Source organism: Phyllobates terribilis, unplaced genomic scaffold, assembly GCF_046119375.1.
Source record: "Phyllobates terribilis strain yellow unplaced genomic scaffold, ASM4611937v1 Scaffold_10__3_contigs__length_209671492, whole genome shotgun sequence".
In the NCBI taxonomy this organism is placed as follows: domain Eukaryota; kingdom Metazoa; phylum Chordata; class Amphibia; order Anura; family Dendrobatidae; genus Phyllobates; species Phyllobates terribilis.
The window spans coordinates 184652094-184679590 of record NW_027362770.1 but is presented as its reverse complement, the minus strand read 5'-3'; the positions used below and the strand labels follow the sequence as shown (position 1 = coordinate 184679590).

At 40.4% G+C, this 27497-nt stretch overlaps 1 protein-coding gene across 1 annotated transcript in view; it reads right to left on the bottom strand.

The window, feature by feature from the left end:
- The window catches only part of B4GALNT3 (beta-1,4-N-acetyl-galactosaminyltransferase 3), a 78390-nt gene that overhangs the window by 16797 nt on the left and 34096 nt on the right, over window positions 1–27497 (bottom strand). The window contains exons 4-15 of the mRNA XM_073650319.1: window positions 20313–20360; window positions 15909–16004; window positions 8056–8146; window positions 7799–7899; window positions 7632–7699; window positions 7212–7290; window positions 6342–6408; window positions 5877–6005; window positions 5244–5353; window positions 2913–3013; window positions 2291–2352; window positions 270–1899 (exon numbers count right to left, since the gene is read on the bottom strand). Coding sequence (XP_073506420.1) covers window positions 270–1899; window positions 2291–2352; window positions 2913–3013; window positions 5244–5353; window positions 5877–6005; window positions 6342–6408; window positions 7212–7290; window positions 7632–7699; window positions 7799–7899; window positions 8056–8146; window positions 15909–16004; window positions 20313–20360 — 2582 coding nt within the window. The remainder of the gene's footprint in view (window positions 1–269; window positions 1900–2290; window positions 2353–2912; window positions 3014–5243; window positions 5354–5876; window positions 6006–6341; window positions 6409–7211; window positions 7291–7631; window positions 7700–7798; window positions 7900–8055; window positions 8147–15908; window positions 16005–20312; window positions 20361–27497) is intronic.

The following is a 27497-nucleotide window of genomic DNA, read 5'->3' as shown; positions in this document are numbered from 1 at the left end:
CTAGATATGTAGAGTAGTTCTCATGGCTATATTCTTGTTTCTGGGTGGGTTTTCATGGTCTACATACTGTATACATACTGGTTAAGGCCTTGACATCCTTGGTCTAGTTTTCCAGATTGCTCTGATGGCTAATATTCTCTATGTTGTCTGAGAACCTGTTGACCTCCTTTCCTACATCGTAATTTTCTATGGCACATTTTATCTATTTATTGCCCAAATTCCCTTGTCTACTTCAGGATGACCTTTTGTGACTTGCCCCACATTCTCACCCTCTATGCCACTGGTTGAGCCTCTTCATAAAAGATCCAACTATGAGCAGAGCTTCATTTTCTTTCAGCTGGAGATTCCCAGACGTATTACACTGTAGATCAATGTAATCTGACCTCAGAATCTGGAAATCGGTCTGACTCACATGGAAAGTCCGATTCCAGAACACAGGTTCCTCAAAAATAAAAGGATATTCAAGATCCTCATCTTCATCATATTCTTCCTCAGGATCCTCCTCCAGCAGATCATCTCCAACCTCATTGTCTGGATCTTCTCTGGGATACTTATCAGAGTTGGCATGTTTTAGTATTTGTTTTTCTCCCATAGCAGCGTCTTGCATCTCGTCCATCATTTTGTGTTGACGTTGAGCTTCTCCTTGGTTGAGTTCTCCATCATGGTTCCTCACACCAATTCCATTTATATCTTTGTTTTCAGCTGGTGTCACATAGTTCCTTTCTACATGTTCAAGCCTTTGATTCCCACCATGATAAGAGTCAGTGATTGGTGGATTTACTTCTCTTTGTTCCATTTTCTGTCTTTCAAGCTGAACTGATTCCAGGTCTTCGCTTTTCTCCACATCTTCTTTTAACCCCATCTTCTGACCTTGATCTTTTCCTTCACTATGATCTTCCTGGCCTCCATTCTTCTCCTCAGTTCTCTGAAGACCTAGTGTGGTCCATGCAAAGTTTTGAGGCTTCTGCCCTATGTCCTTACCAAGTTGTGGCCTTCTTGGAGTATAAGTGCCATTGTCATCAAGATAAATAATAAACTGATTAAATCCAGGATTCTGTTCCATCCTAGTATTTCTTTTTTGCATCGAATTGTCACCCGCAACATTGCGTTCATCCCTTCTGTCCTCTTCTCCTAAGTTCCTGAATTTTCTATGATTAATTTGAGAATCCTGAATCTTGTCATTTTCTGGTTTTACAATTTGATCTATCTTCAACTTGATTCTGCTTTCCTCAACCCAATTGGGTTGTTGTATTTCGTATTGTATCCTCCTTCTTTCAAGATCAACACCTTGCCTGACTTTGGACCTACGTTTTAACTTTGCTGCAGGTGGTGACTCCTCCATCTTGATCCAATTTACTTCTCGATCTGGCACGTTCTTTTGATTCATATTATGTTGGGCCACCCCTTGGGGAGGGTTTGTCGGTCTACCATTATGCTGCACCTTTTTGTTTTTTCTTTTAAGATCTTGCTTTTGTGCTTCCTTCTTCCTTGAGATCCTTGACACATTTCTCTCTACCTCAGCAGGATCTTGGGCTTGGATCTCTTTGCCTGCATTTTGGAGGTGTGTACGCTTCCTCTTTTGAGGTCTAGAATCACCAGGGACAGGTGTATTCCAGTTGTCTAGCTCTACTTTGGGGGGTTGGTTTAGGTGATCGTTGGATTGCTTTGGATCTGGATTTTTGAGATTTTCCATATTTCTAATGTTCTCATGGGGTCGTCCTCGTCTTCGGTGATTAGGTCTCACGGGATTTGGCTGTATGTCTTCGTCTGCCACAAAAAAAAGTTTCCTCTGCCTTATCACATCATCTTCTCTCGGTTCTTCCTGTTCTTCCCTATCAATGAACTCATCTTCATTATTCTCATACTGGAAATCAGAGGGATCGTAGTCCTCAGGCCAACCTGTTATTTGAACAGAAAAGTACATTTATAAGGTAGAAAAAAATCCCCAAAATTAACATAACATATCAAGATACAATGATCAGTGACCGCCCCGTGATCAAAACAATGGCCCAGAGAGGTGGTGGCAAATGTGGGGTTACTCTTCACTGCGACCAATGAGAGAAATTTAAAGGGGTTGCTGGGTTTAGAACAAGAGTAAATTTTGGGGACCTCCATTTCCCTGGATGACCAGTCATGTTAATTCTTTAAACTGAGCTGTATTTTCTTTCACTTTATTACTGGCCCCAAAAAGAAGCAACTCATGCAGTTAAAGACACCCTAAAAAAGTATGTAAGCTCTGATTGCTGATATACCGCGACCTACAAACTATAAAAGCAGCACAGAGTATTACCCAGGTGCTCAGCAGGTTCAAAGTGCGATCGGTCCATCTTCATGTATTTATTATATTTCAGCCTGTGGGATAAAAGATAAGAGTCAATGCAAAAAAACATTGATATCGCTGCTTTAGGTGCCAGTGCCCCTTCTAATGCCAGTCTAGGTGGACGGTGGGACAAAGCAACAAAGCTATGGGCCATTGGTATTGTATGTCTCAGACCCAATAGCATAGCATGGGTTACCAGCTGGTATTTTGTACCCCCTAACCTTGGACCGTTTGCACTCCCTGAGTCCCTTTTTCCACCAGTCCAGTACTGAACCCCTTTTCCTCCCTGCACTTGTATTGCATTTTAAAAAATTACTCATGTCATTAGAGTTTGCCCTTTGTCTCTTTAGTCTTTTTCTGATTTTTGGTGAAATCCGACATAAAAGTTTAAAAAGAAAAAATAATATATTTTTATAATTTGTGTTTTTTTATGCAACTATTTTTTTTACCCTAGGCCTAACACCCTTTAATTTGGTGCCCCTGTGACCTACCCCATGCTATGCCACTGCCCAGGCCACATGGCAGTACCCACATGCCCAATCCCTCATCGAGTGTGCCTGCTTTTCTGAACTGGTGGCGAGGTTCCAGGTACCTGTGTCTGTATGGCAGGTTCTCCTGGTACATGCACTCATTGTCCTTCTCCATGTGACTGAGCCGTGTGTAATCATTAGGATACACGTATGTGAGGCGAACCTGGGGGAGGCAGAATACGTCATAAGTAGGCGCTAATGGACGCCATATACACATCTATGATATACAACACTGCTCCCCTCATAAATATCCATGTCACGGCTGCCTCCACGGGAGTCCTAAAAAAACAGCCCGAAATGGCTGAGATAAGTGAATCTCCCACAATTCATATCAGGGCAGACCTACTCGATTCGGCCGACAGCAGGTTAAATTTGGTATAAATCAAAAGTGCTCCAAAAAGACAGATCGGAGCTAAAAGAAAAAAAAAATAGTTTCTGCTCACTCGATCTACTGCCGGCGCAGCTCCCCGACCGATCCCCCGCTCACTCACTCCGGTTATATCGGCACTTACAAGGCCTCGAGCAATCAGAAGAATCCGATTGTCCAACATTTTGCTGGAATTGTGCAAACTGAATTACTAAAAATTTCAGATATGCTAGAATACAATATTTTTGGGGAAATTTATAACTAAACCTATTCGTTTATGACTAAATTTGATCGTCTCTACACAGAGAGCTAAATACAGTAGTGTTCAAAATAATAGCAGTGTGTTCAAAAACATGAGTTAAGCACAAAATCTTTCTACTAGTTTTTATTTCCAGCATTGGGAACATTGCAGACGGTTTTATAATTCAAAACATGAAGAGAAATGTATATGATTTTTAAATACTTTACAGAAAATAACAAAAAATTAACATTGGGCTGTTCTAAAAAATAGTAGTGTCTGCGTTTGTCTTTACAAACTCACAATATGTCTCTTTTTGAGGATTTAGCATTCTTGTGAATCACTAACCTAATATGTAGTTGTTACCCACAGTTTTTTAGAACTGCTTCACATCTATGTTGCATAGAGTCATCCAACTTCTGGCCCCTGTCAGCCATTATTCCAGCCCAGGAAGCTTTGACTACATCCCACAATTTTTTGGCATTTGTTGTCTTTGCCTCTGAAACTGCATTTTTGATGTCACCCCACAAGTTTTCTAATGGATTGGGCTGGCCACTCAATAACCTTAATTTTGTTGGACTGGAACCAAGATTTTGCTCGTTTACTGGTGTGTTTAGGGTTGTTCTCTTGTTGAAACACCCATTTCAGGGGCATATCCTCTTCAGCCTAAGGCAACATGACCTCTTCAAGTATTTTAATATCTGCAAACTGGTCCATGATCCCTGGTATGCGGTAAATAGGTCTGGCACCATAGTAAGAGAAACATGCCCATATCATGATGCTTCACCACCATGCTTCACTGTCTGCAGGGTGTACTGTGGCTGAATGCAGAGTTTGGGGGTCGTCTGATAAACTGTCTGTGGCCCTTTGACCCAAAAAGAACAATTTTACTTTCATCAGTCCACAAAATGTTTTTCCATTTCTCTTTAGGCCAGTTGATGTGTTCTTTGGCCAATTGTATCTGCTTCAGTACATGTCTTTTTTTTACAGTGGGACTTTGCCGGGACTTCTTGCTAAGAGATTAGCTTCACACAGGCGTCTTCTGTCACAGTCCTCACAGGTAACTGGAGACTGCCTGTGATCATCCTGGAGTCAATCATTGGCTGAGCCTTTGCCATTCTGGCTATTCTTCCATCCATTCGAATAGTAGTCTTCCGTTTTCTTCCATGTCTTTCTTCCATTTTAAAGCAGTGGAGATCATTTTAGCTGAACAGCTGATCATTCTCTGCACTTATTTATAATTTTTACCCTCTCCAATCAACTTTTTAACCAAAGTACGCTGTTCTTCTGAAAAAATTTCTCGAACGATCCATATTTCTCAGGCTTTCAAGGAGAAATGTAGCTTCACCCTTATATAAGGGCCACCTGATTCACACCTGTTTCTTCACAGAATGATTGACCTCACTGATTGACCTCCACACTGCTATTATATTGAACACACCCCGTACAATTAATTATTCACATACACAGACTCAGAAACTTGCAGATCATGAATGCGGAGTCTGGGGGTTTTCTCAGAATCTACTGCACCAACTGGGAAATTGTGTGACATGTGGTGATAGAATTTATACCAAAACACTGATTACTCTGGTCAGTCATATTGGACTGCTGGTATTTTGAACACTACTGTATGTACTCTCCTGTCCTTTAGACAGCCTAAAACGGCTGATAACAGGGAGCAGATGACTGCATTCGCTTCTCTTAGAGGCAGCCTAAAACGGCTGATAACAGGGAGCAATAGACAGTACACCAGCCTTGTTTGCGTTTCCTGCCATCCTCCACACTTACAAACTGCAGCCCCTGGTATCGCTGCAGCGGGTATCCCTCCACCAGGTAACTGGGTTTATATGGGCAGCTGGGAAGGACGCTGTGCACCCGGTTCATAAGCAGAAGATGGACTGAAAACGATAAAGAGGATATGTCAGGATTATTGGATACAAGTGTAACAAACATTCTCCTGTGAGAACTATCAGGTACGGGGGTGGGGTTCAGGCACTGGATATAATTAAGAAACTTCTTATTTAGTCACAGCAGACAGAGATCCTAGCATTTCTAGGCCTCATTTATAAAACTGTCTTGGTTGCCCATAGCGACCAATCAGAGGGCAGCTTTCATTTTGTCAGAGCAGTTTAAGAAATCAAAGCTGAACTCTGATTTGTTGCTAGGGTAAAATAAAAGCTGAGCTCTGATTGGCTGCTAGTGTAAAATGAAAGCTGATCTCTGATTGGTAGCTAGTGTAAAATGAAAGCTGAGCTCTGATTGGTTGGTCTGATAAAAGCGAAGCTCTGGTTGCTAGGGGCAACAAGTAAAGTCATACAGTTTGGATCAACAAGGGCCTTTCAATAAGAAAGCTTTATTTACGGTAAACTGGAAGACGTTTTTATTGTGTTACAAGCAAATACCGGATACAACGGGTGTCACCTTTATAGACGTTGTCTCTGGGATCTTCTTTCAGCATGTCTGCCGGGTGCTGCTTGAGCTGCTCCTGGTAATAACTAGCTTTACTTACAGGTATTAGTGACGTGTTTCCCAGCGGCAGGTTTATGTCATCTATAGTTAGCAAGGAAAAATAACGATGACACAGCGACAGCATAATGATCAATGGGCGGGGCATTTATAAAACAGGTGTGGTCTAAGACAATTGGAGGCTAAAGTGGGTGTGGTCTAAGACTATGGAGTCTGAAGTGGGTGTGGTCTAAGACAATGGAGGCTGAAGTGGGTGTGGTAAGGGGAAATGTAGGTTAAAGTGGGTGTGGTCTATAGAGGCTGAAGTGGGTGTGGTCTTAGACAATTGATGCTAAACTGGGTGTGGTGTAAGACAATGAACAATCTGAAGACATTTACTAAATGATCACTAATATCAGGTATATACTAAAAGGAGGTTACCGGAGAAAAGAGACAGGAACTGCGAGTCTATGAGCGAGAACTGAGAGCCGGCTGAAGATGGCCGCCACTGCGTGGTGGGAAGAAAAACAGTGTGAGAACATGGATCCTGGCTGCAATTATTCCTACATACATAACTACACAGAGGATACCCAAGTTATACCAGCTGTACATATATAATTATATACAGGAGATGCCCAGGTTATACCAACTGTACATATATAATTATATACAGAAGATACCCAGGTTATACCAGCTGTATCTATATAGTTATATACAAGAGATACCCAGGTTATACCAACTGTACATGTATTCTTATATACAGGAGATACCAAGGTTATACCAGCTGTACATATATAATATCATATAGGCGATACCCAGGTTATACCAGCTATACATATATAGTTATATACAGGAGATACCGAGGTTATACCAGCTGTACATATATAATTATATACAGGAGATACCCAGGTTATACCAGCTGTACATATATAATATCATATAGGCGATACCCAGGTTATACCAGCTATACATATATAGTTATATACAGGAGATACCCAGGTTATACCAGCTATACATATATAGTTATATACAAGAGATACCCAAGTTATACCAGCTGTACATATATAATATCATATAGGCGATACCCAGGTTATACCAGCTATACATATATAGTTATATACAGGAGATACCCAGGTTATACCAGCTATACATATATAATTATATACAAGAGATACCCAGGTTATACCAGCTGTACATATATAATATCATATAGGCGATACCCAGGTTATACCAGCTGTACATATATAATTATACACAGGAGATGCCCGGGTTATACCGGCTGTACAGATATAGTTACATACTGCCACTCACCGCCAGCTCCACATGGTCGGTCCCTTTGTCATCCTGTTTGTGTAGAAGCTCAAAGTAATATCGCCTGGATGCCAACAACCTGCAATATGTAGAGACACACGTATGTGACTACGGGCAGGGTGTGACATTGCCATGGAGCCTGGCAGGGGGCCAACTACTAGTTCCAATGCCCCTATGAACACTTGGGTGCGGGGGGCTCGGTGTTGCCTCCTATTTGCTGCAGTACTATCTCTGTTACTGCTGATGATCTTGGGCGGGGGTGGGGTTTGTTTTCTCCCCACCCGCACAGAGCCCCGGAATAGCTGAATGGGAAAAGGAGATTCTGATAATCCATCCCAGGCATTTATCCTTCCATTATTGGGGGAAGACCTCCACAGGATAAGCCTCTTTGGGGTACAGACATTTCCCTCTGTGTCTTACCTGACTGGTGCCGAAATTTGACCTTGAAATTTCCCATACTCCCCGGGGGCAGTCCAATGCTTCTCTGCCTGCAGTACCGAAAGGGAAAAAGCGTTAAGAGATAGTTATGTGCAGACCTCTCACAGCTGAGGGTTTGTTACAATGGTATCCAGTCTAGACAACTTTACCGGTCCTACTCTGCACAGGAGCTGCAGCTTTGTCACCGACTGATCGTCGCTGAGCCAGAACTCGGAGTTGTCATCGGAAGAAACCGCGAACTGGAAATCATCTGGCGGAAAGAACAGAGGAAATATCCACATGATACATTATAACCCACTATGGGGACCAAGAAGATTGCCTGTGCCCCTAAGATAACACTTCCTGTCCTGCAGGAAGGGGGCGGTAACAACATAACATAAGAAGAGACGCTCAGTGGGGCACTTACCATCTGTAGCCGGGTGGAGGAACCCAAACATGCGGAGCCCGTAGTTGGTCCACTGTGGAGTTATTGCCAGTTTACTGACTGTTGTGCGAATCTGGTGAAACAGAAAAATTGGAAATATTCAAGGAATCTCAAGCAAACCCCTAAAACCTGGCTGACGCGTTTCACGTCAAAGACTTGTGCTCATCGTATTGTGATGAATCCTTAAAAGCACAAACGTGGCTGATGTATCTCAAAGCAAGACTCCAAATGACAAGTTGTACTTAAGGAAAAGGACTCGTAATTCTATGCTGACGCGTTTCATATAAGAAATTCTTCCAAGTAGCTTATAGTTTTTGAAACATCCATTAGCATACAAAAATTTCTGACACTTTTCACATGAAAAGATTCTTACTCATAAATCAAAGTGAAAAAGATCTCTAAAGGCACAAGCGCGACTGACGCATTTCAGGACAAAGATTCTTACCATCATTATACTTCATAAAGTAAAATTTCAAAAGCATTTTTCAAGTCAAAGCTTCTTAAAAAGAAAACAAAAATGGGAAAAAAAATCCCAAACTGTATCTGACGTCAAAGATTTCTTTTCATAGCTCATGCTTAATGTGTTTAGAATCAAGATTTCTATTGACAAGTCAAGCTTATGGAAATAGGTGCGTAAATGCACGGCTGACGCATTTCATAGAAGAAAATTTTCCATTTATAAATCTACAAGCATGATTAACATAAATCCATAACTCACAGAAAGTGAAGAAAATCCCTAAAAGCACAAGCATGGTTGACACGTTTCAAGCAAGATTCTTACACATCATTATACTTCTTGATGAGAAATAATAAAGGCTTAACTGGCACATTTCAGGCAAAAACTTATAGCATAACTCACTTTTAAAAATATATGTATTCGTACCAGCACAAACATGGCTAACGCGTTTCATACCAAGGATTCTTACCCATAAGTATTGAAAAGGATTCCTTAAAGCCCCAATGTGACTGATATTTCCTGATATCAAACATTCTTACCCATAATGCTTAGATCTTAAAAAAAAGATCTTTACAAACTGAAATGTGGCTGATGCGTTTCACGTCACAGATTTTTTCTCATAGCTCACTGTATTGCAATTCATCTTTAAAAGCACAAACTTGGTTAATGTGTTTCAAATCAAGGTTTCTATTAACAAAGTCATTCATATCGTAAAAAAAACATAAATGTATTTCTGACGCGTTTCACAAAACAACTTCTTCCTTCTATCCTATACTTCTTGAAACAGATCTATAAATTCACAATCATGACTAAACATAACTTGTACACAGTGAAAAAGACCTATAAAAGCACAAGCAGGGCTGATTCATTTCAGGCCAAAGGTTCTGACCATTATTGTACTTCTGAAAGTGAAATCCTAAAGGCACCACTGGCGCATAACTCCTTATATACCTTTCACTGGGACTATTCTAGACTCATGCTACCTGTTGTTTAACAGAATTCACATGTACATTAGCAGCAACAGACTGACCCTGACATGATTTTGTATGGAAGCAGCTAATGAGAGTGTGCATAAGTCACGGTGAAGGAAGGAGGAGGAGGTGAGCTGTGGCATCACCTATTGTGAATGGTGGATCATGTGCTATCTACTGTATATAGAGGTGTTATCAGTCATTGTACAGGAGGAGGAGGTGAGCTGTGATGGTTGGAAGTGCAATCCTCACCGCGGGTAGAAGATGTACAAGTAGATAATGTCGGCAAAAGTCGGGAAACCAGTAGAAAAATAGGTACTAAATAATTGCGGCAAAACGTAAAGAAGCCCTCCTCCTCCTCACAGTAAGGTTTTTATCCTCTTAATATATTGCAGTCATCATATTATGCAGCACTGTGGACTTACAATTGCTCATTTTGCCTTTTTACCTAGTTAATTCTTCTCTATTCCATTAGGTCTAAGACGTCACATGATTAAAAACAAACGAGCTGAATCCTTCTAAGCTCTACAGTACAGACCAAAAGTTTGGACACACCTTCTCATTTAAAGATTTTTCTGTATTTCCATGACTTTGAAAATTGTACATTCACACTGAAGGCATCAAAACTATGAATTACCACATGTGGAATTATATACTTAACAAAAAAGTGTGAAACAACTGAAAATCTGTCTTATATTCTAGGTTCTTCACAGTAGCCACCTTTTGCTTTGATGACTGCTTTGCACACTCTTGGCATTCTCTTGATGAGCTTCAAGAGGTAGTCACCGGAAATGGTTTTCACTTCACAGGTGTGCCCTGTCAGGTTTAATAAGTGGGATTTCTTGCCTTATAAATGGGGTTGGGACCATCAGTTGTGTTGTACAGAAGTCTGGTGGATACACAGCTGATAGTCCTAATGAATAGACTGTTAGAATTTGTTTTATGGCAAGAAAGAAGCAGCTAAGTAAAGAAAAACGAGTGGCCATCATTACTTTAAGAAATGTCAGTCTGAAAAATTGGGAAAACTTTGAATGTGTCACCAAGTGCAGTTGTAAAAATCATCAAGCGCTACAAAGAAACTGGCTCACATGAGGACCGCCCCAGGAAAGGAAGACCAAGAGTCACCTCTGCTTCTGAGGATAAGTTTATCCGAGTCACCAGCCTCAGAAATCGCAGGTTAACAGCAGCTCAGATTAGAGACCAGGTCAATGCCACACAGAGTTCTAGCAGCAGACACATCTCTACAACAACTGTTAAGAGGAGACTTTGTGCAGCAGGCCTTCATGGTAAAATAGCTGCTAGGAAACCACTGCTAAGGACAGGCAACAAGCAGAAGAGACTTGTTTGGGCTAAAGAACACAAGGAATGGACATTAGACCAGTGGAAATCTGTGCTTTGGTCTGATGAATCCAAATTTGATATCTTTGGTTCCAACCACCATGTCTTTGTGCGATGCAGAAAAGGTGAACGGATGGACTCTACATGCCTGGTTCCCACCGTGAAGCATGGAGGAGGAGGTGTGATGGTGTGGGGGTGCTTTGCTGGTGACACTGTTGGGGATTTATTCAAAATTGAAGGCATACTGAACAAGCATGGCTGCCACAGCATCTTGCAGCGGCATGCTATTCCATCCGGTTTGCGTTTAGTTGGACCATCATTTATTTTTCAACAGGACAATGACCCCAAACACACCTTCAGGCTGTGTAAGGGCTATTTGACCAAGAAGGAGAGTGATGGGGTGCTATGCCAGATGATCTGGCCTCCACAGTCACCAGACCTGAACCCAATCGAGATGGTTTGGGGTGAGCTGGACCACAGAGTGAAGGCAAAAGGGCCAACAAGTGCTAAGCATCTCTGGGAACTCCTTCAAGATTGTTGGAAGACCATTTCCGGTGACTACCTCTTGAAGCTCATCAAGAGAATGCCAAGAGTGTGCAAAGCAGTCATCAAAGCAAAAGGTGGCTACTTTGAAGAACCTAGAATATAAGACATATTTTCAGTTGTTTCACACTTTTTTGTTTCGTATATAATTCCACATGTGTTAATTCATAGTTTTGATGCCTTCAGTGTGAATGTACAATTTTCAAAGTCATGAAAATGCAGAAAAATCTTTAAATGAGAAGGTGTGTCCAAACTTTTGGTCTGTACTGTATATAGAAAAATATTTTGATTTGAGAGTCCTCAGTGGTTGATACTTTTTAATGGCTAACTGAAAAGATGGTAACAAGTTTCAAGCTTTCACGACTACTCAGGTCTCTTCATCAGGCACAGTATAACACAAAATCTGAAGAGTCACATATTTATACACAACAGGGCACAGGAATAATGCAATAGATGAGACAAGTGACGTGAAGCAGAACTATCAGTATGGGAGAGGGAGAAAGAGTTGTGGCCGTAAATATTGGAACAGTTCATAGATAAGTAGTGTGAAAGTTTTATTCACACTATCTTTTCAGTTAGCCATTAAAAGGTATCAACCACTGAGGACTCTCAAATCTTAATATTTTTCTATCTACTGGTTAACACGGTACAAAGATATTTATTTTAGTTGATGTAGAAAGACATAAATCCATGCTACACATTCATTCCTGCACTGAGTGTGTCAAAGGTTGTCATAAGTTTGTATTCCCACATTTTTCTGTCTCTCTGAAATTTGAAGTTAGATTTTAATACCAGTAACTTCATGTTCATAATGCTGTGATCAGGGATACAAAAATGTTGCCTTATGGACCGTAATCACTAAAACAGGGTGGAAAGTTCACTCCAAAAAGTGCTGACACTCCTCAAACGCTAATTTGATGGCGAGTAATTCCCTACTACCAATATCATAATTGCATTCAGCCGACGAGAGTTTCTTAGAGAAAAAAACGCATGGACGCAGCTTACCAAGAAACAGATCCTGAGACAATACAGCTCCTACATCAAGCTAAGACGCATCAACCTCCACTGTAAAGGGCTGAGACACGTCCGGCTGTATCAATACAGGTGCTGACGAAAAGCATTCTTTAAGACGGTTAAATGCATACAAAGCATCCTCAGACCATTTTGAGAAATTCGTACCTTTCTTAGTCATGTCAGTAAGAAGTCTTGCTATGGCAGAAGAGTTTTTAAGACATTTTCTGTAATAATTCGCAAAACCCCCAAAAACATTGTAGTGACTTAAGGTTTCCAGGACGGTCCCATTTTAATATAGCCTGTAATTTAGTGGGATCCATTAGAAAACCCGCAGCAGAAATCATATAACTGAAAAAAGGAGGTTCCTGTACGGTGAATACACATTTCTCGACTTTAGCATACAACCTATTCTTTCTGAGAATACGCAGTACCTGCCTGACATGTTCCATATCAGACTCGTAATCATGTGAGTATATAAGAATGCCATCTAAGTAAATAATTACAAACCTCCCTAAAAGATGAGAAAAAAACATCAATAACGAAATGTTAGAATGCTGCAGGTGCATCATGAGGTTTTCGAAGTGCCCCTCTGGTGTGCTAAAGGCCATTTATCACTCATTCCCCTGTCTGACCTGGATCAGATTATAGGCCAAGTTTAGACAACCATTTAGCTCCGGCAATCTGATTAAAAAGGTCAGGAATGAGCGGAAGAAGACACAAATTCCAAACTGTTATTTGATTGAGCTCCTGGAAGTCCAGGCATGGCCGTAATCCACGATCCTTCTTTTTGACAAAGGAGAACCCAGCTGCTACTGGCGAAGAAGATGGCTTAATGAGACCCTTAGCTAAACTCTCAATTATATACTCCTTGAGAGCTAATCTCTCAGGACCAGACAAATTATAGAGTTTGAACTTGGGCAATTTTGCTCCCGGAATAAACCTTATGGTACAGTCATAAGGCCTATGGGGTGGCAACTCCTGACAACCTTTCTCTCAAAACACATCACTAAAATCAGAGAGAGGACAAGGAAGGCTTGTGGTAACCGCAGAAATACAGGTTACTAATCAGTGGTCCTCACAATACATGCTCCATTTAATTATCTCCTGAGTTTGCCAATCAACAGTGGGATTATGTAAGGCCAACCAAGGAAACCCCAACACTACTTGTGCAGTAAGTCCCCCAAGGACGTAGCACAATATCCCCTCAGAATGACGTACTCCTATTCGGGGTTCCAGCCCCTGTACCCACTCAGAAATGCCCCTCTGAGTCAGAGGTGACGAATCAATGGAAAATATCTGAACAGGATTAGATAACTCCTTCAAATCCAACCCTGAATAATGGGCAAATTATTCATCAATCATGTTTGCCTCTGAACCACTATCTAGAAAAACAGAAATTGAAATTTCCTGGCCCCCAATCTTGACCCTTGTAAGTATCAAACATTGAGACACCATAGTGGAGGATATACGTAGACCCAGGTTAGGATCCCCCAAACAACCTGGGTCTAGGAGTTTTCTGGCTGCTGTCTCTCCCTGGGCACCGAGGGACAGGTATTGATAGAGTGTCCCTTTTTACCACAAAAAAAACAAACTCCACCCCTCTTGAGTGGAATAGAGGTTCTCCTCCCATGGAACATCCCTCCTAGCTGCATGGGCTCAAGTAGGCCCTCAGAAGGTAATGAAGGTACAGAAGTACCTCCACAGGATGTTTCAGAGTCATGGATCCTCTGCCGATATCGTCTGTCAATACATATTACCAAAGACACGCTAAAGATGGAGGGGTCTCATACATCACCAAAACCTCCTTCACCCTCTCAGATAAACCCTGGAAAATCTGGCTTTTCAGCGCAGGGTCATTCCTCTGTATATCTGTGGACAAGCGCCAGAACTCAGCACAGTAATCCTCTGCTGCCCAGTCGCTCTGTTGCAGAGAGCGGATTTTAGACTTGGCCAGTGATGTTCTATCTGGATCAACATACAGGAGTCCGAGAGCCGAGAAAAATCCTTCCACCCTCAAAAAAACGGGTGAATCAGAGGGCAAGGAAAAGCCCCATACTTGCGGGTCTCCACTCAAGAGAGAAAAAAATATTCCAACCCACTGTTCCTCTTGTCCAGAGGAGTGGGGTCGAAAACGAAAATATAACTTACATGCCTCTCTGAAAGTAACGAAGCGACTGCGCTCCCTCGAAAATCTTTCCGGAAGAGGCAGTTTGAGTGACAAAGATCCAGAGACCAGAGCAGATTAATCCGGTGTGGCGGACTGAGCCTGCTGCTGAACTGCCCCTTTTAATTCAGCCACCTGGAGAGACAAAGCCTGCATTTGGTTCATAAGAGCAGTAACCGGATCCATACTGGAGTGTAGAGAAAGTATGGCCAGCTGTAATGTCACGGTGTGACTGTGGAATAGCAAATGGGCTCCTATACTGTTCCTCAGGCTAGCAGACCCTAAGCTATCCCTGTTCCTAGGATTACCCCTGATGGTGGGGACGCCTGGGTCTCATTCTTCACTATGCTCCTAAATAATGCTAATCTGTTTCAGAAGTTATGGGAAAATCACAAACAAGACAGACAGGAAAAAGCAGAAGCACAGTCACTCTGCACTCTCACATTAAGGAACAAAAAGGGTAAAGGGTAAAGCCAGTGTGACAAAGAAGAAACACAAAAACACCAAGGGGAAAGGAAAGGCATCACCAAACACAGCTCTGAACAAACTTAGAAATAACCACCCGTAAGCCTGGATTTGTCCACCTCTCTAGACCAGAATAGACAAACTATAGCTGGCATTACCTGAATAGCCAAGCCAGCATATATAGGAGGAGAGAAGATATGACTGGTTCTCTCACAGCATGTGATTAAAGATGAACAACCTTGTCCAGCAGAGATTTAACTCTTGCTAATCTGTCTAGAAGCTACAAGTCTTTGAGTTGACGCCCGAGTCTCCCTGCGGTGTTACAATATTTACTGCCACAACTCTTTCTCCCTCTCCCATACTGATAGTTCTGCTTCACGTCACTTGCCTTATCTTTTGCATTATTCCTGTGTCCTGTTATATATAAATATGTGACTCTTCAGATTTTGTGCCTAATAAAGAGGCCTGAGTAGAAAGTTTGTAATTTGTTACCATCTTTTCAGTTAGCCATTAAAAGGTATCAACCACTGAGGACTCTCAAATCTAAATATTTTTCTATCAACTGGCTAACATGGTACAAAGATATATATTTTTCCTGTAAGCTCTATGTAGAAACAGGAGGTCAATTTTCCCTGTATGACTCATGAGTCACTGCAAAAGTCTATGGCAGGGGGAGGAGCGGAACATTTGAGTCAGGAGCTGAAGAGGGGAATGATACATGCAGGGACAAGAGACTTCCTGTTTCTACATAGAGCAGAGAAAAGAGAAGAATTAGCTGGGTAGAAAGGCAAAATGAGCAATTGTAAGTACACAGGGCTATATGATATGATGAGTGCAAGATATTAAGAGGAAAAAAACTAAATTACAAGTTACATTTACTTACATGAGGGAAAAGTGGAAAGTGAAGATTTCGTCTGAGTTGCTGGATGCTGCTGCCACACCAGTCTTCAAATATGTGGAGATTGACCCTTCCGGCAAACTGATGGAGACAAGGAAATATCAAGGGAAATATCAAGGAAATATCAAGGGAAATATAAAGGAAATATAAAGGAAATATCAAGGGAAATATCAAGGGAAATATAAAGGAAATATAAAGGGAAATATAAAGGAAATATCAAGGGAAATATAAAGGAAATATAAAGGAAATATCAAGGAAATATAAAGGGAAATATAAAGGGAAATATAAAGGAAATATCAAGGAAAATATAAAGGACATATAAAGGAAATATCAAGGGAAATATAAAGGAAATATCAAGGGAAATATAAAGGAAATATAAAGGAAATATCAAGGGAAATATAAAGGAAATATAAAGGGAAATATCAAGGAAATATCAAGGAAATAGCAAGGGAAATATCAAGGAAATATCAAGGGAAATATCAAGGAAATATCAAGGGAAATATCAAGGAAATATCAAGGAAATATCAAGGGAAATATAAAGGAAATATAAAGGAAATATCAAGGGAAATATCAAGGAAATATCAAGGGAAATATCAAGGAAATATCAAGGGAAATATCAAGGAAATATCAAGGGAAATATAAAGGAAATATAAAGGAAATATCAAGGGAAATATAAAGGAATATCAAGGGAAATATAAAGGGAAATATAAAGGAAATATAAAGGAAATATAAAGGGAAATATAAAGGCAGATTGGCATATCTATTATCTATCTATTATCTATCTATTATCTACCTATTATCTATCTATTATCTATCTATCATCTATCTATTATCTCTTATCTATCTATTATCTATCTATTCTCTATCTATTCTCTATCATCTATTATCTATCTATTGTCTATCATCTATCTATTATCTATCTATCATCTATCTATCATCTATCTATTATCTATCATCTATCTATTATCTATTTATTATCTATCATCTGTCTATTCTCTATCATCTATCTATCATCTATTATCTATCTATTATCTATCTATTATCTATCTATTCTCTATCATCTATCTATTCTCTATCTATTATCTATCATCTATCTATTATCTATCATCTATTATCTATCTATTGTCTATCATCTATCTATTATCTACCATCTATCTATTATCTATTTATTATCTATCATCTATCTATTCTCTATCATCTATCATCTATCTATTATCTATCTATTATCTATCTATTATCTACCATCTATCTATTATCTATTTATTATCTATCATCTATCTATTCTCTATCATCTATCATCTATCTATTATCTATCTATTATCTATCATCTATCTATTATCTATCTATCTATTATCTATCATCTATCTATTATCTATCTATTATCTATCTATTTTCTATCTATCATCTATCTATTATCTATCTATCATCTATCTATTCTCTATCTATTATCTATCTATTATCTATTATCTATCATCTATCTATTATCTATATATTATCTATCTATTATCCATCTATTATCTATCATCTATCTATTATCTATCTATTATCTATCTGTTATTTATTATATATCTATTATCTATCTATTATCTATCATCTATCTATTATCTATCTATTATCTATCTATCATCTATCTATTATCTATCTATCATCTATTATCTATCTATTATCTCTCATCTATCTATTATTTATCTATCATCTATCTATCATCTATTATCTATCTATTATCTATCTATCATCTATCTATTATCTATCTATCATCTATCTATCATCTATTATCTATCTATTATCTCTCATCTATCTATTATCTATCTATTATCTATCATCTATTTATTATCTATCTATTATCTATCTGTTATTTATTATATATCTATTATCTATCTATTATCTCTCATCTATCTATTATCTATCTATCATCTATCTATTATCTATCTATTATCTATATATTCTCTATCTATTATCTCTTATCTATCTATTATCTATCTATTATCTATCTATCATCTATCTATTATCTATCTATTATCTATCTATTATCTCTTATCTATCTATTATCTATCTATTATCTATCTATTATCTATCTATCATCTATTATTTATCTATATCTACCATCTATCTATTATCTATCTATCTATTATCTATCTATTATCTATCTATCATCTATCTATTATCTATCTATTATCTATCTATTATCTATCTATCATCTATCTATTATCTATCATCTATCTATTATCTATCATCTATCTATTATCTATCTATCTATCATCTATCTATTATCTATCTATTATCTATCATCTATCTATTATCTATCTATTATCTATCTGTTATTTACTATATATCTATTATCTATCTATTATCTATCATCTATCTATTATCTATTTATTATCTATCTATTATCTATTATCAATCTATTATCTATCATCTATCTATTATCTATCTATCTATCATCTATCTGTTATCTATCATCTATCTATTATCTATCTATCATCTATCTATTATCTATCTATTATCTATCATCTATCTATTATCTATCTATCATCTATCTATCTATTATCTATCTATTATCTATCATCTATCTATTATCTATCTATCATCTATCTATTATCTGTTATCTATCTATTATCTATCTGTTGCTTATTATATATCTATTATCTATCTATTATCTATCATCTATCTATTATCTATCTATCATCTATCTATTATCTATCTGTTATTTATTATATATCTATTATCTATCATCTATCTATTATCTATCTATTCTCAATCTATTCTCTATCTATTCTCTATCTATTATCTATCTATCATCTATCTATTATCTATCTATCATCTATTATCTATTTATTATCTCTTATCTATCTATTATCTATCTATTCTCTATCTATTCTCTATCATCTATTATCTATCTATTGTCTATCATCTATCTATTATCTATCTATTATCTACCATCTATCTATTATCTATTTATTATCTATCATCTATCTATTCTCTATCATCTATCTATTATCTATCTATTATCTATCTATTATCTATCATCTATCTATTATCTATTTATTATCTATCATCTATCTATTAACTATCTATTCTCTATCATCTATTATCTATCTATTATCTACCATCTATCTATTATCTATTTATTATCTATCATCTATCTATTCTCTATCATCTATCATCTATCTATTTTCTATCTATTATCTATTTATTATCTATCATCTATCTATTCTGTATCATCTATCATCTATCTATTATCTATCTATTATCTATCTATTATCTATCATCTATCTATTATCTATCATCTATTATCTATCTATTATCTATCATCTATCTATTATCTATCTGTCATCTATCTATTATCTATCATCTATCTATCATCTATCTATTATCTATCTATTATCTATCATCTATCTATTATCTATCTATCTATTATCTATCTATTATCTATCATCTATCTATTATCTATCTATTATCTATCATGTATCACCTATCTGTTATCTATTATCTATCTATCATCTATCTATCATCTATCATCTATCTATTATCTATCATCTATCTATCATCTATCTATTATCTATCTATTATCTATCTATCTATTATCTATCTATCTATTATCTATCTGTTATTTATTATATATCTATTATCTATCTATTATCTATCATCTATCTATTATCTATCTATTATCTATTATCTATCATCTATCTATTATCTATCTATTATCTATATCTATCTATTATCTATCTATCTATTATCTATCTATTATCTATCTATCTATTATCTATCTGTTATTTATTATATATCTATTATCTATCTATTATCTATTATCTATCTATTATCTATCTATCTATTATCTATCATCTATCTATTATCTATCTATTATCTATCATCTATCTATTATCTATCTATTATCTATCATCTATCTATTCTCTATCTATCTATCTATTATCTATCATCTATCTATTCTCTATCTATCTATCTATCTATTATCTATTATATATCTATCATCTATCTATTATCTATCTATTATCTATCTATTATCTATCATCTATCTATTATCTATCATCTATCTATTATCTATCTATCATCTATCTATCATCTATCTATTATCTATTATCTATCTATTATCTATATATTATCTATATATTATCTATCTATCATCTATCTATTATCTATCTATTATCTATCTATCATCTATCTATTATCTATCTATTATCTATCATCTATCTATTCTCTATCTATCTATCATCTATTATCTATCTATTATCTATCTATTATCTATCTATTATCTATTATCTATCTATTATCTATTATCTATCTATTATCTATCATCTATCTATATATTATCTATCTATCATCTATCTATTATCTATCTATCTCTCTCTCATCCTTCTATGTATCTTTTACCTCTGGCTTCCATGGCATGGACAGATTGCAGGTGCTGGATTCTTGGAGCTGCAGAGATGAGAAGATGTCAGTGAGTGCCATAAATAAGATCGGCCGCAGTCTCGGCGCGGTCACCCTCTGGCGCAGTCTTGTATTTGCTGCGGTTTATTTACATATAGTTATGATTTAGTTACACGTCTTGCGTCCCCATAGCTCCATAGATAAAATGGTAGCTCATCACGATTGCCTGCTTTCTACACCCTTCTCTCCCCCATTGTTTCGCCTTCTGCTGCCTCAGGGGGAGAAGCCATAAACAAGTCTGTGCAGCACAGAGGGGCAGCCGGTTGTAGAGCAGACAGTTGTGGGATATGTAAGTTACGAGAGCCGGGCCACATGGAGGCTGCTCAGTTGTACTTATGAGTTTGTCTGCACAGGCCACTCATGCTGAGAGTTGTAGTCCAGTGGAATAATAATAGGGTAAATCGTCTGGCATTCACGTGACATCATGGAGGGGATTAGCAGCAGATGGCGGAGAACCAACCTTCACAGCACAAATGCTTTGGCACAGGAAGGTTACATGAGAAGGGCGAGAACTGACGCCCACGGTGCGATCACGCATTGTGATCACCCAGGAGGATAATGTACAGGTCACTGAACACAGAGAAAAGCTGCGATTCATTCCCCACTGGTGTTAACCCCATAAATACCTTATTATGAGGGATGTAAGGCGCTCTAGTCCTATGTGCCACCTTGTATGATGGGATGTAAGGTGCTCTAGTCCTATGAGCCACCTTGTATGATGGGATGAAAGGTGCTCTAGTCCTATGTGCCACCTTGTATGATGGGATGTAAGGTGCTCTAGTCCTATGTGCCACCTTGTATGATGGGATGTAAGGTGCTCTAGTCCTATGTGCCACCTTGTATGATGGGATGTAAGGTGCTCTAGTCCTATGTGCCACCTTGTATGATGGGATGTAAGGTGCTCTAGTCCTATGTGCCACCTTGTATGATGGGATGTAAGGTGTTCTAGTCCTATGTGCCACTTTGTATGATGGGATGTAAGGTGTTCTAGTCCTATGTGCCACCTTGTATGATGGGATGTAAGGTGCTCTAGTCCTATGTGCCACCTTGTATGATGGGATGTAAGGTGCTCTAGTCCTATGTGCCACCTTGTATGATGGGATGTAAGGTGCTTTAGTCCTATGAAACACCTTGTATGATGGGATGTAAGGTGCTCTAGTCCTATGTGCCACCTTGTATGATGGGATGTAAGGTGCTCTAGTCCTATGTGCCACCTTGTATGATGGGATGTAAGGTGCTCTAGTCCTATGTGCCACCTTGTATGATGGGATGTAAGGTGTTCTAGTCCTATGTGCCACTTTGTATGATGGGATGTAAGGTGCTCTAGTCCTATGTGCCACCTTGTATGATGGGATGTAAGGTGCTCTAGTCCTATGTGCCACCTTGTATGATGGGATGTAAGGTGCTCTAGTCCTATGTGCCACCTTGTATGATGGGATGTAAGGTGCTCTAGTCCTATGTGCCACCTTATATGATGGGATGTAAGGTGCTCTAGCCCTATGTGCCACCTTGTATGATGAGATGTAAGGTGCTCTAGTCCTATGTGCCACCTTGTATGATGGGATGTAAGGTGCTCTAGTCCTATGTGCCACCTTGTATGATGGGATGTAAGGTGCTCTAGTCCTATGTGCCACCTTGTATGATGGGATGTAAGGTGCTCTTGTCCTATGTGCCACCTTGTATGATGGGATGTAAGGTGCTCTAGTCCTATGTGCCACCTTGTATGATGGGATGTAAGGAGCTCTAGTCCTATGTGCCACCTTGTATGATGGTATGTATGGTGCTCTAGTCCTATGTGCCACCTTGTATGATGGGATGAAAGGTGCTCTAGTCCTATGTGCCACCTTGTATGATGGGATGTAAGGTGCTCTAGTCCTATGTGCCACCTTGTATGATGGAATGTAAGGTACTCTAGTCCTATGTGCCACCTTGTATGATGGGATGTAAGGTGTTCTTGTCCTATGCGACACCTTGTATGATGGGATGTAAGGTGCTCTAGTCCTATGTGCCACCTTGTATGATGGGAGGTAAGGTGTTCTAGTCATATGTGCCACCTTGTATGATGAGATGTAAGGTGCTCTAGTCCTATGTGCCACCTTTTATGATGGGATGTAAGGTGCTCTAGTCCTATGTGCCACCTTGTATGATGGGATGTAAGGTGCTCTAGTCCTATGTGCCACCTTGTATGATGGGATGTAAGGTGCTCTAGTCCTATGTGCCACCTTGTATGATGGGATGAAAGGTGCTCTAGTCCTATGTGCCACGTTGTATGATGGGATGTAAGGTGCTCTAGTCCTATGTGCCACCTTGTATGATGGGATGTAATGTGTTCTAGTCCTATGAAACACCTTGCATGATGGGATGTAAGGTGCTCTAGTCCTATGTGCCACCTTGTATGATGGGAGGTAAGGTGTTCTAGTCATATGTGCCACCTTGTATGATGAGATGTAAGGTGCTCTAGTCCTATGTGCCACCTTTTATGATGGGATGTAAGGTGCTCTAGTCCTATGTGCCACCTTGTATGATGGGATGAAAGGTGCTCTAGTCCTATGTGCCACCTTGTATGATGGGATGTAAGGTGCTCTAGTCCTATGTGCCACCTTGTATGATGGGATGAAAGGTGCTCTAGTCCTATGTGCCACGTTGTATGATGGGATGTAAGGTGCTCTAGTCCTATGTGCCACCTTGTATGATGGGATGTAATGTGTTCTAGTCCTATGTGCCACCTTGTATGATGGGATGTAAGGTGCTCTAGTCCTATGTGCCACCTTGTAGATGGGATGAAAGGTGCTCTAGTCCTATGTGCCACCTTGTACGATGGGATGTAAGGTGCTCAAGTCCTATGTGCCACCTTGTACGATGGGATGTAAGGTGCTCAAGTCCTATGTGCCACCTTGTATGATCGGATGTAAGGTGCTCTAGTCCTATGTGCCACCTTGTATGATGGGATGTAAGGTGTTCTAGTCCTATGTGCCACCTTGTATGATGGGATGTAAGGTGCTCTAGTCCTATGTGCCACCTTGTATGATGGGATGTAAGGTGCTCTAGTCCTATGTGCCACCTTGTATGATGGGATGAAAGGTGCTCTAGTCCTATGTGCCACCTTGTATGATGGGATGTAAGGTGCTCTAGTCCTATGTGCCACCTTGTATGATGGGATGAAAGGTGCTCTAGTCCTATGTGCCACGTTGTATGATGGGATGTAAGGTGCTCTAGTCCTATGTGCCACCTTGTATGATGGGATGTAATGTGTTCTAGTCCTATGTGCCACCTTGTATGATGGGATGTAAGGTGCTCTAGTCCTATGTGCCACCTTGTATGATGGGATGAAAGGTGCTCTAGTCCTATGTGCCACCTTGTACGATGGGATGTAAGGTGCTCAAGTCCTATGTGCCACCTTGTACGATGGGATGTAAGGTGCTCAAGTCCTATGTGCCACCTTGTATGATCGGATGTAAGGTGCTCTAGTCCTATGTGCCACCTTGTATGATGGGATGTAAGGTGTTCTAGTCCTATGTGCCACCTTGTATGATGGGATGTAAGGTGCTCTTGTCCTATGTGCCACCTTGTATGATGGGATGTAAGGTGCTCTAGTCCTATGTGCCACCTTGTATGATGGGATGTAAGGTGTTCTAGTCCTATGTGCCACCTTGTATGATGGGATGTAAGGTGCTCTTGTCCTATGTGTCACCTTGTATGATGGGATGTAAGGTGCTCTAGTCTATTGTGCCACCTTGTATGATGGGATGTAAGGTGCTCTAGTCCTATGTGCCACCTTGTATGATGGGATGTAAGGTGCTCTAGTCCTATGTGCCACCTTGTATGATGGGATGAAAGGTGCTCTAGTCCTATGTGCCACCTTGTATGATGGGATGTAAGGTGCTCTAGTCCTATGTGCCACCTTGTATGATGGGATGTAAGGTGCTCTAGTCCTATGTGCCACCTTGTATGATGGGATGTAAGGTGCTCTAGTCCTATGTGCCACCTTGTATGATGGGATGTAAGGTGTTCTAGTCCTATGTGCCACTTTGTATGATGGGATGTAAGGTGCTCTAGTCCTATGTGCCACCTTGTATGATGGGGTGTAAGGTGCTCTAGTCCTATGTGCCACCTTGTATGATGGGATGTAAGGTGCTCTAGTCCTATGTGCCACCTTGTATGATGGGATGTAAGGTGCTCTAGTCCTATGTGCCACCTTGTATGATGGGATGTAAGGTGCTCTAGTCCTATGTGCCACCTTATATGATGGGATGTAAGGTGCTCTAGCCCTATGTGCCACCTTGTATGATGAGATGTAAGGTGCTCTAGTCCTATGTGCCACCTTGTATGATGGGATGTAAGGTGCTCTAGTCCTATGTGCCACCTTGTATGATGGGATGTAAGGTGCTCTAGTCCTATGTGCCACCTTGTATGATGGGGTGTAAGGTGCTCTAGTCCTATGTGCCACCTTGTATGATGGGATGTAAGGTGCTCTTGTCCTATGTGCCACCTTGTATGATGGGATGTAAGGTGCTCTAGTCCTATGTGCCACCTTGTATGATGGGATGTAAGGTGTTCTAGTCCTATGTGCCACCTTGTATGATGGGATGTGTCACGAAAAGAACACCCACTCTTGGGTCAGACCTTGCAGCTCTCTGGCGCCCCCTTATCCTGCTGGTCAAACACGGTATTGACAGAGGATAAGCACGGGTGCAGCTGCTCTAATTTATGTCGACTATTGTGGCACGTGATGTGACAGGACGTATATATACCACCAGTTCCTTCCAGGAACGTATATATACCTCCGACCAGCCACCCTCAAACCACAATATCACATAAATACTGGTATACTGCCACCACCGATCGCTTAACAGGTGGATCGGGTACCTGGTAGGTAACGTGAATTAGCGAGTGAGGAACGTGTTTGCTCGACATAGGACAAGAAGAAAGAAACTGGTAAATAATTAATGATTTACTCCCAAAAGGTGGGCAGTGTTTACAAAATATATACAAGATATTATAAAGGAGACAATTTACATGTATGCATAAACAGTTATTAAAATAAAAGGGATAAGTAATAGCAAAACCTGCTTCACAAGGTGATGGTCTCAGATTCTGTGGGGGGGACGGCTCCCCGGAAATTAGAGGTGATTCTTCTTACGCCGCGTGATGTGCGTGCGTTCGACGTCCCTGAGAAGAATGACCTGAAAATGGCCGATTTGCTTTTTAGTAAGCAGCCAAAACTCTGGGGAACACCCCTTATTTACCTTACAAGAGGGGCTCGGCTTTGCGAGCCTACCCAGCTGCAGAAGACCTAAAAAATCCTTCAGATTCCATATCTTGGTGTGGGGGGGTCCCACATCCAAGAGGGAGATATCATCTGGACCGTCACCAATATTCATGAAGATAGATATTAAATATGAAACCTCTATGACGCTCAGAAGCTCAGAATCCATTATCTCAGTTCCCGGTCATTCCTCAGTTATGCAAGTTATACTATTGTAATGGGAAAAAGGTGAGCATTCAAAAAACGTGGTTCCGATGTTTCTGTCAGACCTGTGCGTGATTAAAATTGGCATAAAACGTTTGTACAATTAAACAATGGGATTTTTTGGAGGGATTTTCCGGTTTGTACCAGCGCTTGCCCTGGACTGAGGTTTTATGGCGGGTCATAAAAATTCCTGGTTTGGGGAGAAGCAAAAGTGAGTTCTATGTCTTCACTTACAAACAGATAGGGGGTGGGGTTTTTTTTTTTCTTTTTTAAAACATCTCTCATTTTTTAAAACTCGGGCAAAAATACCTTTTGCCTGACACCTCCCCCTTTTTGACTGCGCTATGGAGGTAGGACCTTCTGGTACTCCTCCAAGCGTATGTCTGGAGGCTCCCCTCGCCGGGACAACCCATCGGCATTGCCATGCTCGCTGCCCCTGCGGTGTTGAACGGTAAAGTCGTACTGCTGGAGGGTGAGGCTCCAGCGTAACAACCTTCCGTTGGCACCTGACATGGTGTGCAGCCAACTCAGGGGGTTGTGGTCAGTCACGACAGTGAAGGGGCGCCCGTACAAGTAAGGCTGTAAGCGGTTGAGGGCCCATACAATGGCCAGGCACTCCTTCTCTATGGTGGAATAGGCCACTTCCCTCGGCAGCAGTTTCCGGCTTAGGTACAACACGGGGTGTTCTTGGTTCCCCGAGTCGACCTGGCTGAGTACAGCACCGAGGCCAAACTCACTGGCGTCGGTCTGTACTAAGAGTGGCCGTGTGCCGTCGACCGCCTTTAGTACAGGAGAGCTGCTCAGGGCAGTCTTCAAAGCCCTAAAGGCCACCTCGCATTCATCCGTCCATTTGACGGAATGGGGTAGGCTCTTCCTGGTGAGGTCTGTCAAGGGCTTCGCAAGGCTACTATAGTCCTGCACAAAGCATCTATAGTACCCTGCGGTGCCCAAGAAGGACTGCACCTGCTTCTTGGTCCTGGGGGTGGGCCAGGACACGATAGCGTCCACCTTCCCAGGCTCTGGCTTCAGAGTACCCCCACCTATCCGGTGCCCCAGGTAGTGGACCTCGTTCATGCCCATCTGGCACTTTCCCGGCTTGATGGTCAAGCCCGCCTGGTGAATGCGCCCGAGCACCTGCTGCAGATGCTCGAGGTGATCCTCCCAGGTGGGACTGAAGATGGCAATGTCATCCAGGTACGCCACTGCGTACCTCTCCAGTCCCTGGAGCAGGTGGTTGACCATTCGCTGGAACGTGGCAGGGGCATTCTTCATGCCGAAGGGCATGACCGTGGATTCATACAATCCGAAGGGGGTGATAAAGGCGGACTTCTCCTGGGCCCCGGGGCTCAAGGGAATCTGCCAATATCCCCGACTCAAATCCATAATGGAGAGATAGCTCGCGCTGGCTAACCGCTCCAGCAGCTCCTCAATGCGTGGCATTGGTTGTGCGTCAGAGGCAGTGATAGCGTTGAGCCCCCTGTAGTCCACACAGAACCGGGTGGTCTGGTCCTTCTTAGGCACCAGGACTACAGGTGAGGCCCACGCGCTCTTGGACCGCTTAATCACCCCCAACTGCAGCATCTCCTCGACCTCCTGGCGCATGACATGCTGCACCTCGTCGGAGATTCGATAGGCTGTCCGCCGGAGTGGGGCAT